Below are 13,449 nucleotides of genomic sequence, written 5' to 3' on the forward strand. Positions count from 1 at the left end.
TCTCATCAGGCCTCCTGAATGACATCAGGCTTGTGATTGGGCTTCAGCGGTATGTGACATTGTGACGCAAAGACGAAAGAGTATCTTCATCACACTTGTATCTTATTATCACAATGCCACGTGATTGGCGCTCAGCGATCCCTGACGTTATTCAGGAACCAGGAAGAAGACAAATACCAGCATCGGAGCCCAGGAGAGGTCATTAACACAGTTTTTTATGTTTGCTCACCTCTCATGGGCCTCTGCTAGTTATGAAGATACCCCAGAGCATTATAATAGCAATTCCAATTCAAATGTATTTGTTCCGGATGAAACTGCGGGTAAAGCCTCGTGAAAAACGTAATAACTGAACTAAAATAACTGACGTGCACAAAATCACACGGTTTTCTGGGTTGATGGTTGATTAACTTTCATCACCTGCAAGTTCAGCTCTTTACATCAATTACCACAGATTCTGGCACACTTGGATTTCTTTCTTTAGCTTCTATCTATTTAGACTCTGCACTGTCAGAAGGGCAGGAGCAGGCAAGGGGTGTGATTCTGAGCATTGACACTGTCTGCCATTGATTGAAGCTGCCGTCCTGCCTGACACTGCTCTTGGATTCAGTGGAGCTGCTCCTATTCCCAGATGCTGAGAACTTGAAATGGTGCAGGTGGTCAAAGGTGCTGTTAAAGGGATTTTAGAAGGTATTTAACTCTTTGCTCCATTGAAATTGTAACTATCCCATTAGGCATAATGAACACCATTGGTGCCAGTAGACTCAGTGCACATCTTGTTCATTATATGCTTTCTGGAACAGCAATTTGAGGGGACCAGAGGAAAGTTCTCTTTAGTTAAATGAATTTCAGGTAAACAAACCACCGCAGGTTGGTGTATTTCTTGTTTCTCTGCACATCTCTTCCTTATATCCCCAGGCCCTTCATGTTCCAAGAAGCAACTTTAAAATATTTAGCCATATGTCCCATAGTACATCGTGCATAGGCATTCCAGATAAATAGGGCTGGCAGGTAAACAAAACTATATGGTCAGGGCTTTCCAGAGGGTTACCCCAATGGGTATAAATCAGAGCATAAACAAAAAAGACATTTCCCTGCAGTAGCGGGAATAGAGACATAGCATTTCCTGAACTGCTGTCATGTGAAGGCATGTGGCTACATATAATAGTAGGAGAAACATAACCACAAAATCAAGCTCCTGCTCACATCTATGCAGGATCATGGGAAGTCCGGTGATATAGCTATCCATCTATCTGGAAGTCCCAGAGTGTCCCACATTTGGTAAGAAGAGGGCGAATCAGTTGCATTCCTCTGTCATTGCCATCTACTGTAGTCACATTGCCTCTTTAAGGGTTGCGAAGAAGGGGAACTCTCTGAAGGAAGTGAGTCTGAGACATGCCAGGTAGAGCATAACATAAGGCTCTTGGAGATCTCTCAGGTGCTTATTGGTATCCATAAACTGCGGTATATCCTTTTGAACCTCTGAGGAAAAGTCAGAGGGTAAAAGGTAACGTTACATCCCTCAATGATCATGTCAGGATGGTCTCTAGCTCTGTGCAAAATTATATCCCTGTCCTGGAATATGCAGCAACTTGATAAAGATGGGTCGTGGAGGGGTCCCTGGATTATTAAGATAGAGATTGTTCTCAAGATTATCTGTCTTGTCAATGAATAGTCAGTCATTATTGACAGTCATTTTAAGGTCTGCATAGGGGGGGATAGCGTTCACCACCACACTCACTCTCCCTTCCACTTCCTTGATTCTCTCACTGACCTTATTTACATCTTGTCTCATTAGGTTAATGTCCACTTTAAGACTCCCCATGTATGTGTTCATATTAGCATTACATTGTAACGCTGCAGCCAAAATGCCCTTCAGAGTAGGTTCACTTTTGAGGGGCATCTAGGAGGGGGGAGGCGATGGATTAGAGCCACCAGAACACAATATATCCCTTCACTGTCAGCAAAAAGTAAGTCAGGGTCCGGTGTATCAGAGGAGCCAGACACCATCTTGGCAACCGGGAATTTATCATTCAAAGGCTGTAAGGCTGGTAGTTTAGCTCTTCCGAGGTGTTTTCCTGTTTTTCCCAGCCCCTTGGTAGCCCTATGCCCATAACTCCCCAGATGTGCATCTATATCAGCAGCGGGTGGGTTCCATATTGCCTGTCAACCCAGTCCTTCTTCCTCTAATGTCTCGTCTGGAGTGGAGTGGAGTGGAGTTGTGTGGAGAATGGCATCAGTAGCAACCTGCATATGCGGAGGGACTTGGCAATGATATACTCATTAAGTGTGGTCATTTCTGAAGCTGGGAAAGCTGGATGAATCAGGATGGTAAGCTGAAACTGTGTGAAGCAGTGTTTGTTCACTTTGCATTTCAAGCCAAACCCCTCTAAAAGAAGCACTTATAAGAAGAACTTTGTTACAAATTTTCTATGTGTATAATTCCTTTAAAGGGATTGTCTGGTTTCAAAATTCCACACACATCAGCTGTGGACGGGGTGTCTGTACAGGCTGCGTCTTTTGAAGTAAGGAGTGGTGGAGCAGACCCATCTATTGTATCACGGTGGTTGCAGCGAATTGTAGCACCGCTCCTGTTACATCAGTACTAGGAACCTGCATGCACTTTCCATCCACCTCATCATCTTCTGTTGCTTGTAGGCTGCTGGAACAGCTGAAATGTGTAGACCTCCACATATCACATACTGATTATCTATCCTGTAGACAGGACATCAATAGGTAAAAGACATTTGGGGCTGGAAAACCCTTTTAAATCTTATATTTCTGAATTTCTGCAAGTAGCAAACGTGTTGGGTTTTCTTCTAGTTGATTCTTAACCTCTGTTTTTTTTATGACAGCCTTGTTGAAGCTGCATCTGCTAAAACTGTCTTTCTCATCTTTCATAAATTGCTCGTTTTAGGAGAAATAACACATTTTTAATGATGTGTGGCTAGGCACAGCTTTCATCTGCTTTTAGTGTTTGGATTGGTGGTATCATTATACCCCTATCATTCACCACCTTTCTAGTCATTTCACATGTCTGCTGATGATTTTACTTTCTGTGTTATCTCCGGTTCGGCTTCCATCCCTGTGTTAAATCCTTCTACTATTCTAAATCCAAAAGATCACTGTACTTAACCTACATTTCCTCTGCTTCTTCACATCTTCAGTGAAGCTTTAATTTGCTTCTTCACGCAAATAGATTTTTTTTTTCTTGCAATTATAATTTTTATTGAGTTACATAAAACAAAGAAAAATGAACATAATTGCAAAGGCTATAGAAAATAGACCAAGCAATAAGGAAAGTGCAAAACCAAATAGCAAAGGGGGCATAATACACCCCTACTGGAGACATAAAGAGACATAAAGAATCAATCCTAGTTAAGGGTTCATTCTGAAGACAGATCAGACAAACTGAGGGGTGTACAAGGCAAGAGCCAAAAGGAAATGGATAGGGTATGGGGGCGAGTGTATTTTATTGGTGATAAACAAAATAAACCAAATTGGCAGCTGTTAGAGGGTTTGCAGTGCCCAGAAAGTGTTCCAAGGTTCCCGTATAGATTGGCTGCAATCTCATCATTCGAAAATGCAATTAGATGTTTCGGGATTCTGAGGTGTCTTAATCTAGTGTATAATTCCTCTGAAGATGGGAGGTGGGGCCCTGCCTCCAATTTGGCAATGAGACAGCGTGCAGCTGTAAACGTATATAGAAGAAGGTGAAGGGGCTTTTTCCTAAATTTCACCTCTGGAAATTTAAGACTATTAGTGTGGGGAATAAGGGGGTGACTCCAACTCGATAGTTGTTCAATAAATGTCTGGACCTGATGCCAAATGAGTTGGATCAGTGGGCAGGACCAAAAAAGATGAAGTATATGAACTCCACGAGCAACATACCTCCAACAAGCATCTGGTCCAGCAGAATTGAGTGAGTGTAAAGCTGAGGTGTGATACAAGTGGAGCAGCAGCTTAGACATTTTCCATATAGATAAGAGAAGTCTTATCCACCCGTCTCCATATCTCCAGATCTGGGAGTGCCTCACCTAGGAAGCCTTCCCATTTATGCATGTATGGATGGATGTTTAGGGAAAATCTCTGGCGTGGGATCAAGGAGTATACGTTAGATGTCAGAGATCATGCCTGCCATTGTGGATTTGGGTTCACAGAATATTTCAAAAAGTGTGGGCATGAGAACCTGAGAGCTAAGATGAGCTAAGTGACTAATTTATAAATATGAAAACTCGCTAGCATAAGTTAGATTGTATTTAGCCTTCAGGTCGGCAAACAGGAGGAGGGTGCGTGTTAGATAGTCAAAAAGATCTGCAAATCGGCAAAGGTCCATCCAAAACCGCCAACTTCACACAAATAGATTTATCAGTATGTTTGCTTTGTTCCTACCCAAAGGAGCAAAGCAGTATGTCCATTGGGTAACAAAAGTACAGGAGCTATGTTCATACCATTAACAGCAAGTGGTTGCTTTAATGTATTGCTGCAGCCTGCTGACCCTGTCTGTTTAACCCCATTAATGCCTTTGTCAGCCGGAAGCACAGTCACAGAGTACTGATCCGTCAGGTCCCGGCAAATGCTTTAGAGTCTGCCAAAGGCATGTCCCATAGTACTAAAAATGTGAAATTTAAATTCAATTAAGTTTATCAAAAATCAAAAAGTGTTCCCCCCAAAAATAGAAAAAATGTTTTTTAAAAAATTATATTTCAGCACCACAATCATAATGAAATGTAGAAAAAAATTAAGACATTTATATTGTATCATACATAGCATAAAAAAGCAAGAGAGAAATTGCAACTTTTCCACCTCAAAGTTAGGGCTAGTTCACACGTGAACTGCCCGCGCGGGTTTTGACACAGAGAGAGATGCGGCGAGCCGCGTCTCTCTCTTGTCAAAACCCGCCCGCCGTGACCATCGCTGTCGCGGCTTAACCCTCTGCTGTCGGCTCAAATGAATGAGCCGACATAGGAGGGAGCTGCCGGGGGCGGAAGCCGCGCGGCTTCTGCCTGAAGAAAGGACATGTCCTGCCGCTAGCGGAGAAAAGAAGCCCGGCGGTCTCCATAGACCACCATTATAAGGGGAGGTTTTGGACGCGAAATCCGCTGTCAAAAACCTCCCCTTATACTCACGTGTGAACTAGCCCTTAAATTTATTATTATTATTATTATTATTATTATTATGACAGTATTGCAATTTATCATGCAAAAACATCATGCAGGAAAACAAACATATTCTGGTTCAAATGAGTGAATGAAAAAGTGAGAAATAAAAGAAAGTCCATTCCTTAAGAGGTGTAGCGCACTTTCATTGTTGCTATATAAGCTATGTAATAAATAAGTTTAATCGCTGTGTCATAGAAAGTTCTGCAACGGTCAGAATCGAAATCCTGCCTCAGGGCTGTTGTGGAAACTTTCACTCAAAACCAAGAGATAAACTGTCTCTCAGGCGGATAAAGCAGATGAAAGTTTCTTTAGATGTGAGGTTACAGCAAAAAGAGTATTTCTGTCAAATATCTGACAACCAACCATCATAACATCCCCTTACAATCACTCTCATAGGACTATTAGCATAATTATACATGTGACTTCTAGATAACTCAGAAGATCATTATGTGGCTTAATCATCAGAATTATCTCCTTCAAGGAGCCCTTAGCAACTGCTTTCACTCATCTAGCTAAAAACAATGTTTCTGGACTCACCAGGGTCATGTAACTAGATCGTACGTGAACATTCTTGTTCACATCTTAGGCTGCATGTGAAAATGTTAGTAATACAGGAATTAGCAGTTTACATATATACCATGGAATTACATATAAAATATAATAGCAGTTAATTATTAGTAAGACTCTACTGATTTTTTTTCTTCTTTATCTGGCCCCATTCATGTGAAAGTTATTTATGGACAGCGCAAGGACTAAGGCTAGGTTCACACTCTCTGTCATTTGTATCTGTTGTGAGACACAAATGACAAAGAGCCTGCCTGCTAATAGAGCAGTTAACCGGGACCCAGGTGTCCGTTTTTTCAGTATAAAACCGACAGAGAGTGAAGTCCTCTGTACAGGACTTTACTCTCCACTGATTTTCAGCAGAATCTGCGACATTCTGTTACAGAGACTCTGACACATGACGCAGATGTGAACGAAGCCTAAAATATTACATACCGTATATACTCGAGTATAAGACGAGTTTTTCAGCACAGGGGTCTATGGCTAGCCGCAATAGTAATGTAGTAAAATAGTGGGGGAAAAAAAGAAGCTTAAAAAAAAATATAAAAAAATAAATAAATGTTCTACATCCCTCCTTTCCCTAGAATACATATAAAAGTAGAAAATGACTGTGAAACATACACATTAGGTATCCCTGTGTCTGAAAGTGCCCGGTCTACTGAATATAGGGGATCTGCAGTGCTCCTGTTCCATCGGGAAAGGGTTAATAGGAGCACTGCAGATACCCTATATTCAGCCAGGCTGAACTCCAAGTGGGGGAAAAAACCCAGTCCTCAAGCTCAGGGAAGGGGCAGACAGACAACCAAAACACCCCCTCCCCTTTCCCAGCACCCAGCAACTACTGCACCCAAAAAACTCCGACCATTTTAATTTTGGAAGTTTTCCAGTAGCTTCTGCATTCCCCCCCCCCCCCTAGGCTTATACTCAAGTCAATAAGTTTTCCCAGTTTGTTGTGATAAAATTAGGGGCCTCAGCTTATATTTGGGTCGGCTTATACTCGAGTATATATGGATCATTGGATCATTGTTATATTTTAAAAATCCCATCACTTTTTATTATGCAATTATATAAGCATATTTTATTACCTATTGTACATATTATGTATTTCATTATTTTGTTTTGTAAAATAATGAACCTAGTTTTTATATTCAAATTTACTGTTGCCCTCTAGGTGTCACATCAGGTTGAGTTTTGTATGTTGCTCACATTTTAACAAAAAAGCAGCATATTAAATTTACAACAGAGCTAGCATTTTAAGTTGGGGCAATAGGGCAGTTGTGCAAGGCACTCTTTTCTAGGGTGCTTTCCTTAGCCCAAATGAGGGTAGTGATGAATAGGGGATTTTAGCACTCTGACTGTTAAAAGAACAGTGTGGTTGTGTTCGGCTGCATAGTTCCTCTATACATGTGGCCTGTACTGATCTGTATGAATATTCAGCTTCATGTGATATCAAAACATCCCTGGAGTCGGGAGAAGTGATTAGCCCCTTCAGAGCCCTAAATCACCCTGAAATTTCACTCGCTTCTCTCCCTAGACTATAAGGGACTATCCTTAAAATCATGACCCTGAAGATCAGCTGTTTCATGGTAACTGCGGGTCAAGGCATTTTTCACTCTCTCATAGTAGCGGTTATGAATACTATAGCTGTATCTCATTCAAGTGTATTAGCACTGCTGCAGTACTGCTGCTTCTATGATAGAGACGAGTGAGATTTTCTTTTGGTGACTGATTTTTTTTTTTTTTTTTTTTTTTTTTTTTTTTTAGCTAAGGGAGCATTCACACTACCGTCAGTGTCCGACAGGTAGTGTCCGCTCCTAGTGTCCGCTCAAAATCTGGCACGGACATTAGGAGCGGACGCTAGCTGTGTCCGTGACACCTGTCATTTATTTAAATGGCGATAGGGTGCATTCTTTTGCACTCCGTGCCCTTCCTTCACTGTCCGCTTGTAAAGATGTCTGACTTTTCAAGCGGACAGAAAAACCCGACATGTAGGGATCCAGTGATACACTCCTGATTCAGTTGCTTTGGGTTTTTTTTTGTTAAGAAAAAGTTTGTTAGAACATATATAAGTCAGTGTTTGTGTGAATGACTATTTCCTCGTAGGTTCATGCTTTATACTTTAATCCAGGTAACAAAAGCTCTCTGTAAGTTTCCTAGAAAATCCTACCTATTGAAGGACATTGTACTTGGAACGTGCATCTGTGATGCCTCTGCTTTCCTGTAAGTTTAAATGCAGTCTTCTGTACACTCTTCCAGACGTTAGTCGTCTAGCAGGAAAAGACTTGGGAAAGGATGGAGACAAATATGTTGTTTACCCATAAAACGCCTGTGACTGAAAAGGGGTATGCTTAGCTTCTAATAATTAAAATGAATGGAATGGAAATGAGAATGCCCAAGGATAACAAATAGAATTTTCTTAGCGTTGTTTAGGTAAGGTAACTGCACGCTCTTCATGGTGTCCGAGCGTACGTCTGGAGAACATCAAGTATTAATTAGGTGATACGCAGCTGCTAAAGTGCTTAATTTTCTACACTGCTCATTTTCCTCCACAGGCCGACTGGATCCTGAATATAGGTGAACAGGCCATGGATATCAGCGTAGTTTCTTTTAATCACACGGTTTTCTCAATATTTGTACTTGGCGAGAGAAACTTCTTCTGCCTCAAAGAGAACGGACAGATCCGCTTCATGAAAAAGCTTGAGTACAGTCCAAGCTGCTTCCTTCCATATTGTTCAGGTTAGTTGGAAAATAATGAAATGCAATATTTGGAGCAGCACAGGACTTGGTGTACGATGTTATATATGGTTTAATATGCTGTCTGCATACGCTGTTCCTCTTGATAATTTACAGACACCTTTTTTTGGCACTTGAGTAAAGTAAATAAGAGCAGAACGTTTAATCAACATGTTGTGTTTGGGGCGGCCATCCATTTACCTGTATTCAGCCAGAATTGTGCTTATGTGTCTAATTGTTTTTTGGCTTTAATTTTTATGGCAGCAAACTCAAGGGGGCTTTTGTTAAAATAGTGAGACCTTTCATACAAGATATTGTATTTAGAAGAAAATGCTGCAGTGTCTTTCTTACTCCTGGTTAGATTTGAGTGTGTCTCCCATCTGTTTAACTCTGTGTAAGTATCCTACCAAGGGCAGATTTGTTTAGAATCTGTACAGTGAACTTGAGGGCATGTGAAGTTTTTTTTGCTTTCTTCTTTCAAGTAGCACCTACGTCCCCACCCCAACTTCCTAACCCCTAAATGCAATCAGGATATTTCCAGACACATTGCCAGCGAGCAATATTTTGAAAAATTAAATGGTCCCACTCCTGTTTTTTTGTAACCAGCCAGATATAATAAAACCGCTGCATCCTAGCATTACCAGAGTGGGAAGGTTGACTGTTTTTAGGCTTTCCCAACCTAATAATACCATCATACCGTAATCACTGCGACCATTACTGGATAGAGTACTGGATCATACCCAACACTTCTTGGCACCACTGTGGCGGTTGGTCTCCTAGAGGGAAGGATAGGGAGTGTTAGTGTTATTTTTTTTTTTTTTTTTACAAGCCACAGCTTAGCATTACCAGGGTAGGAAGGCTATCAGTTTTTGGACAGCCCCATGCTAATTATACCAGCCTGTCATCGATGCAGTACTCATCATTAAATAGGGTGCTGTACCATACCCAGTTTTTCCAAGCGCCCTTGGTAATAAAGACTCCCAACCCTCTTTGACCGATATATATATATATATATATATATATATATATATATATATACAGTCCTATGAAAAAGTTTGGGCACCCCTATTAATCTTAATCATTTTTAGTTCTAAATATTTTGGTGTTTATAACAGCCATTTCAGTTTGATATATCTAATAACTGATGGACACAGTAATATTTCAGGATTGAAATGAGGTTTATTGTACTAACAGAAAATGTGCAATATGCATTAAACCAAAATTTGACCGGTGCAAAAGTATGGGCACCTCAACAGAAAAGTGACATTAATATTTAGTAGATCCTCCTTTTGCAAAGATAACAGCCTCTAGTCGCTTCCTGTAGCTTTTAATCAGTTCCTGGATCCTGGATAAAGGTATTTTGGACAAACAATTCAAGTTCAGTTCAGTTTGATGGTCGCCGAGCATGGACAGCCCGCTTCAAATCATCCCACAGATGTTCAATGATATTCAGGTCTGGGGACTGGGATGGCCATTCCAGAACATTGTAATTGTTCCTCTGCATGAATGCCTGAGGATTTGGAGCGGTGTTTTGGATCATTGTCTTGCTGAAATATCCATCCCCGGCGTAACTTCAACTTCGTCACTGATTCTTGAACATTATTCTCAAGAATCTGCTGATACTGAGTGGAATCCATGCGACCCTCAACTTTAACAAGATTCCCGGTGCCGGCATTGGCCACACAGCCCCAAAGCATGATGGAACCTCCACCAAATTTTACAGTGGGTAGCATGTGTTTTTCTTGGAATGCTGTTTCTTTTTGGACGCCATGCATAACGCCTTTTTTTATAACCAAACAACTCAATTTTTGTTTCCAAAATGAAGCTGCCTTGTCCAAATGTGCTTTTTCATACCTCAGGCAACTCTATTTGTGGCGTACGTGCAGAAACGGCTTCTTTCTCATCACTCTCCCATACAGCTTCTATTTGTTCAAAGTGCGCTGTATAGTTGACCGATGCACAGTGACACCATCTGCAGCAAGATGATGCTGCAGCTCTTTGGAGGTGGTCTGTGGATTGTCCTTGACTGTTCTCACCATTCTTCTTCTCTGCCTTTCTGATATTTTTCTTGGCCTGCCACTTCTGGGCTTAACAAGAACTGTCCCTATGGTCTTCCATTTCCTTACTATGTTCCTCACAGTGGAAACTGACAGGTTAAATCTCTGAGACAGCTTTTTGTATCCTTCCGCTGAACAACTATGTTGAACAATCTTTGTTTTCAGATCATTTGAGAGTTGTTTTGAGTAGCCCATGATGCCACTCTTCAGAGGAGATTCAAATAGTAGAACAACTTGCAATTGGCCACCTTAAATACCTTTTCTCATGATTGGATTGTATTCAAATCAATAAAATGATAAGGGTGCCCATACTTTTGCACCGGTCAAATTTTGGTTTAATGCATATTGCGCATTTTCTGTTAGTACAATAAACCTCATTTCAATCCTGAAATATTACTGTGTCCATCAGTTATTAGATATATCAAACTGAAATGGCTGTTGCAAACACCAAAATATTTAGAACAAAAAATGATTAAGATTAATAGGGGTGCCCAAACTTTTTCATAGGACTGTGTATATATATATACACTCACCGGCCACTTTATTAGGTACACCATGCTAGTAACGGGTTAGACCCCCTTTTGCCTTCAGAACTGCCTCAATTCTTCGTGGCATAGATTCAACAAGGTGCTGGAAGCATTCCTCAGAGATTTTGGTCCATATTGACATGATGGCATCACACAGTTGCCGCAGATTTGTCGGCTGCACATCCATGATGCGAATCTCCCGTTCCACCACATCCCAAAGATGCTCTATTGGATTGAGATCTGGTGACTGTGGAGGCCATTGGAGTACAGTGAACTCATTGTCATGTTCAAGAAACCAGTCTGAGATGATTCCAGCTTTATGACATGGTGCATTATCCTGCTGAAAGTAGCCATCAGATGTTGGGTACATTGTGGTGATAAAGGGATGGACATGGTCAGCAACAATACTCAGGTAGGCTTTGGCATTGCAACGATGCTCAATTGGTACCAAGGGGCCCAAAGAGTGCCAAGAAAATATTCCCCACACCATGACACCACCACCACCAGCCTGAATCGTTGATACAAGGCAGGATGGATCCATGCTTTCATGTTGTTGACGCCAAATTCTGACCCTACCATCCGAATGTCGCAGCAGAAATCGAGACTCATCAGACCAGGCAACGTTTTTCCAATCTTCAATTGTCCAATTTCGATGAGCTTGTGCAAATTGTAGCCTCAGTTTCCTGTTCTTAGCTGAAAGGAGTGGCACCCGGTGTGGTCTTCTGCTGCTGTAGCCCATCTGCCTCAAAGTTCGACGTACTGTGCGTTCAGAGATGCTCTTCTGGCTACCTTGGTTGTAACGGGTGGCTATTTGAGTCACTGTTGCCTTTCTATCAGCTCGAACCAGTCTGGCCATTCTCCTCTGACCTCTGGCATCAACAACACATTTCCGCCCACAGAACTGCCGCTCACTGGATGTTTTTTCTTTTTCGGACCATTCTCTGTAAACCCTAGAGATGGTTGTGCGTGAAAATCCCAGTAGATCAGCAGTTTCTGAAATACTCAGACCAGCCCTTCTGGCACCAACAACCATGCCACGTTCAAAGGCACTCAAATCACCTTTCTTCCCCATACTGATGCTCGGTTTGAACTGCAGGAGATTGTCTTGACTATGTCTACATGCCTAAAAGCACTGAGTTGCCGCCATGTGATTGGCTGATTAGAAATTAAGTGTTAACGAGCAGTTGGACAGGTGTACCTAATAAATTGGCCGGTGAGTGTATATATATATATATATATATTATGATCATATATATTGTGATTTAAGGGGGATCCAGAAGCTCTGGTTTCTTTCCAAAAGTGGTCTATTTTGCAGCAGACAAGCTTAAAGGTGCAGGTAGTGCAGCTCAGCATATCAAAACAAACAAATGAAAATAAAGACCTATGCCTCTCCGGCGGCTTACTAAACAAGTTATTCCCTCACTAACCAGGGGGCCAACCCACCGTTGACCTCGTAACAAACAGGGTTTACAAGTAAACAAGGGGTACACATACCCAGCACTTTAACAGCGTCCTTTTTGGTAGAGCTTTCTCAGACTGGTTGAGTGTGTGTGTTTCAGTCTCACTCCTCTCTCTCCCGCTAACCAGCACACCTGTGCTACTTACAAAGCCCTGCTGGTCTGTTTCCAAGCCTGGAATGGATTGCCCTGCAGGACTGGCCCAAACTTTTACTCCAGTTCGGGACCTACAAGCTAAACGCCTGTGCATACTGCAACAGTCTTGAGGAAAAATAGCGGTTCTCCCACACTATACCTCTCTTCACTTCACTATATATATTTCTATCTCACCTAAAGTCGTATTCTGTCTTCTGCATCTGAACTGAAACCAGAGTTACATGAACTTTATTTTCTATTGTGTCACAGGGACCCTGGACATGAGAGAGAATTATAGGCAGCTCAGCTACTCATATGAAGTGCCAGTCTGCTCTTGCCATTCAAATGAATGAAGGGACTGCCCAACAATTAGAATGGAGAGCAATAAGGCTTAATATGACCGGCAGTTCGAATTACAATTATTCACATCTTTCTTTTTGTATTGTGCTTTTCCTTTGAAATGTACCTTGGAAATAACTACTGGGTATTACCATTTCACTTGTCAAAGTTTTGTGTCTCTGCACAGTCTGGCACAATCTTTAAAAATGTGGGCCATTAAAGTTATGTAATGTAGAATACAACTATGGACTAATTTATACATGTCGAAATAGTGACAAATATCTTATCTTTAAACACTCACCATACAATGCTTGGATGGAGCTTCCAACTCATCAGCAATTTAATTTCACTGATAAAACCTCTTCATTGCTAGCCAAATGCTATGATTAACTGACAAGTAGTGCCACTTTGCAGTATAGCAGAGTACTACATACCCAGAAGGGCCAAACCCAACAGTGTGGCACAACATCTCCCCAAG

General features: G+C 41.5%; 1 protein-coding gene across 2 annotated transcripts in view; it reads left to right on the forward strand.

Moving 5' to 3' along the window:
• The window catches only part of BBS9 (Bardet-Biedl syndrome 9), a 273,973-nt gene that overhangs the window by 61,055 nt on the left and 199,469 nt on the right, over positions 1-13,449 (forward strand). For both annotated transcript variants that reach the window (XM_075271098.1, XM_075271099.1), the window contains one exon: positions 8,276-8,459. In XM_075271098.1, the coding sequence (XP_075127199.1) occupies positions 8,276-8,459 (184 nt within the window). The remainder of the gene's footprint in view (positions 1-8,275; positions 8,460-13,449) is intronic.

Source organism: Leptodactylus fuscus, chromosome 4, assembly GCF_031893055.1.
Source record: "Leptodactylus fuscus isolate aLepFus1 chromosome 4, aLepFus1.hap2, whole genome shotgun sequence".
Lineage (NCBI taxonomy): Eukaryota > Metazoa > Chordata > Amphibia > Anura > Leptodactylidae > Leptodactylus > Leptodactylus fuscus.